The sequence below is a fragment of the Onychostruthus taczanowskii genome, unplaced genomic scaffold (genome assembly GCF_017590055.1).
Source record: "Onychostruthus taczanowskii isolate IOZ18803 unplaced genomic scaffold, ASM1759005v1 scaffold47, whole genome shotgun sequence".
NCBI lineage: Eukaryota > Metazoa > Chordata > Aves > Passeriformes > Passeridae > Onychostruthus > Onychostruthus taczanowskii.
Window position 1 is genome coordinate 1,072,018 of NW_024502236.1, and position 3,256 is coordinate 1,075,273.

Consider the following 3,256-nt stretch of genomic DNA (forward strand, 5'->3'; position numbering starts at 1 on the left):
TCAGAATTTCAGACAGCCCTTACAGTAATGTGAGAATAATTGCCTAAACCTATTGTACCAAAAGCCATCACAATTATGCTGGTCAAATGTTGAGAGCTTTGTAACAAGCTGGCTCCTGGATAAGGGCCACGGCCAGATTAATCTGCCTGAGATACAAACAGGAGGAATGTAGAGGATTTTGTAGATAGTTAGCTAGCTAACAGAGATCATGCTGGAAGCAAGAAGGAGACGAGGATAAAAGCGGCAAGGTCACTGTGCCCTTGCCGAAACTTGAGGTTGTGGGAGAAGCTCGTTAGCTAGCAAGAATGAAGGAACGATAGTAGAAACCATAACAAGGTGAACACAAGAATGTAAACGTAGACGTAGTTGACTGATAAATGACTAACCAATGATGAGCTCAATTTTTGCAATATGCATTAGCCTTATTAACACTGCTATAAATGTGTGTGCCTATTCAATAAACTTTTGAGACTTGTTGTTCATCATCTGGTGTGCAAGTCTTCCTTCTCCATCAAATGGTGACCCCGACGTGATCCGACTACGGACGAACACGGCTGCCACGGATCGGAGAAGTAGGAGCGGGTCCCTCTGAAGCAAGGGGGGGGACGGCGAGCGGACCGACTGCAAGTTCGCTGCCCTGGGAGCTGTATAGACAGTCTCAGCCTACGTGCTGCCGAAGCCTGAAGCCTTGCAACAGCGCTGATTAGGTATGGATAGGCAAGCAGCATATTATCTTTTTACTAGTTTTCTGCGTAAGAGGCAGATTAAGGGGATAGACTTGAAAAAGGATTTACCAGGGTTGTTAGCTTACGGGTATGCCCAAGGACTTTTTCAGAATCCTCTCACAGTACATGAATTAACGGGGTGGTGCAAGTTCGGAACCATAACGGCGATAGGGGCCGCGGGAGAGGCCGGGGTAGACACGGCAGCGGCAAGGATGCGCGTGGTGGCAGCGGTGGGATGCTCAGTGCCGGCGGCAGACACGCGCACCGCGGGTCCAGTGACGCGCACGGTGGCAAAAGCTCGCACGGCAGCTGTCCGCGGGGAAAGCGCGCAGGTCGTGAGGAAAGTGCCGGCCAGGGCCAGACGTGGGGACCGAATACGCGGCAGCGACAAGCGCAGTGCCAGTGGTAGCGGCGGCAGAGCGCTGCGGACGCGCACCGGTCACACGAAACCCCGAAAGTGGAACTGGGAAGGCTTTTTCACATTTTGCAAGCTCACAAGGACACAAGCACTGTGGGACATGCTCCCGCTGGCCGCGGGTGTTGGCACAGGGCCAGGGGGAACCAGCCCGAGCGGAGAGCCAGCCGGAGCGCACCCCAAACGAGATCGGGGCTGCGCGGGTCCGGGCGAGGGCGTTCCTTTCCACACCCCCGGGATGACGCGGCTGAGGCTGTGCCGGAGCAGGCGGAGGCGGGGCGCGGTCAGACATTCCTCAAGGCACTGCCCTGTCACAGTTGCCAGGCAGCCACAGCAGCCAGCCCATGGCAGCAATTCACACAGGCGTCTGAGAGAAACAGGGCAGGAAAGTTCTTCAAGATCAGAATGGAAAGGTTCTGAAAATTTTCACAGTGCTTTATCCAGCTTTTTAGGAAAAAAAAGGCAACTCCACAGAAAAAGCAGCCAATGTTATACAGGACACTTTATCCAACTGTTCCACAAACCAGTTCCACAGAATCTTCATCAAAAAAGTGAGAAAGCACCAACCAAGTTCACCCCTTCTATTCTGAAACAATATTCTTAAGGAGACAAAATGTTATGTAAAAATGAAAGTATTAGTGAAGATTTAATTCTGCAAAGTGTCTTGGAAGACAGAGCATTTGGGAAAGGTCAATCAGATCCTGTTGTGAAGTCATCAGTCGATTCCCCAATAATTTAAAGTTTTAAGAATTATTCATATTAAGTTTATAACCTTTTTTATTTTCAGTTTAGTGAGTAATGCTGATAGATAGTGATTGTTATTAATGTTGAATGAATGTTTTGGGAAAGTTGTTTTAATCCCATTGAGCACTTCTTATTGGTGAGTTTTCAGATTTTTGTGATGAGAATTGTTATTGGTGTGTTGTTGTTGTGTTTGCAGCCGGCTTTCATGTGTTTTTTTATCTTTTTGTGTGAGTACCTGCAAGTCACGTGTTTCTTCAGGATCCTGGCTTTTTATTTCCTAACTACTTACATGTTTCTGAAGTTTTTATCCAAATTGCCAGTTCTGTAGTTCCTTTCAATTATTATTTCAGAAACATTTCAGCAGAGAATTTAAGAAGTTTGCTGTGTTTGGAGAATCTCTATCTTGACAGAAACTTTGGAAAGATTCAATTATTTGCTAGTTTGATTAGTTTGTATTCCTAAGGTTTCTTGTTTATAACTGTTAGTTTTAAGAGTTTCATTTAAAAATGTGTTAAGAGATACCACCAATTAGAGTTTGAGCTCTGGCCACGTTCTAACTCTATTTGGATGGAGTGATTGACAATCAACCCAGATGTTTTCTGCATCAAAAAGTATTCAAGTCTTTTGACTTGGCAATTTGACCATTTATGACAGCTGAGCCATTTTCAGAGAAAGTTTGGAGAAGCATGAATCCGGACATGATTTCTCCAATTTTCTGTTGTTTTAAGGTTTATCAGCTGTCGCAGACTCTGGGATGAGAGTTCAGTGTTGTAGTATTTAGTAATTTTTGATCTTGTATGTGTTGTTGATTGTGTGTATTATCTGAATTAATTGCAATTCATAATTGCTATTATCTTACATTTTCCTATGTAACTTTGCAAAATGGAACCAAAACCCATTCTTCACCTCCAGAATTTTGAGAAAATCCTTCAGTCCCTGTGGGGACGTGGGATTTGTTTGTGTTTTAACAGATGCAAAGTCCAGATATATTTCAATGAAGAATGTGAAACTCTGTCAAGAGCAAGAAAAACGTTGACCATTCAACAAGCAAAGAAGACACCCAGATGTGGATAGCGCAGAGTTTCCAACCCTTGAATTTCAAGAGATAGACTTGAAAAAGGATTTACCAGGGTTGTTAGCTTACGAGTATGCGCAAGGACTTTTTCAGAATCCTCTCATAGTACATGAATTAACAAAGTGGTGCGAGTTCGGAACCATAACGGCGATAAAGGCCGCAAGAGAGGCCGGGGTAAACGCGGCGGCGGCAAGGATGCGCGTAGTGGCAGCGGTGGGATGCTCGGTGCCGGCGGCAGCAGCGGACACCCGCACCGCGGGTCCAGTGATGCGCACGGTGGCAAAAGCTCGCACGGCA

General features: G+C 45.9%; 1 protein-coding gene across 2 annotated transcripts; it reads left to right on the plus strand.

Annotated features, from left to right (window-relative positions):
* The first annotated feature begins 391 nt into the window (after positions 1 to 391).
* LOC121341352 lies at positions 392 to 2,979 on the plus strand. 2 transcript variants are annotated; one of them, XM_041414798.1, is made up of 2 exons: positions 392 to 707; positions 825 to 2,979. In XM_041414798.1, the coding sequence occupies exon 2, from the start codon at positions 938 to 940 to the stop codon at positions 1,742 to 1,744; it is 807 nt and encodes a 268-aa protein (XP_041270732.1). In that variant the 5' UTR covers positions 392 to 707; positions 825 to 937; the 3' UTR covers positions 1,745 to 2,979. The 2 variants fall into 2 exon arrangements, with proteins under 2 accessions (XP_041270732.1, XP_041270733.1); XM_041414799.1 differs by having other exon boundaries at positions 836 to 2,979.
* Positions 2,980 to 3,256: the final 277 nt, after the last annotated feature.

Bases quoted from the DNA above. Each gene is read 5' to 3' on its own strand.
- LOC121341352 (XM_041414798.1), top strand. From the start codon at position 938: ATGCGCGTGGTGGCAGCGGTGGGATGCTCAGTGCCGGCGGCAGACACG.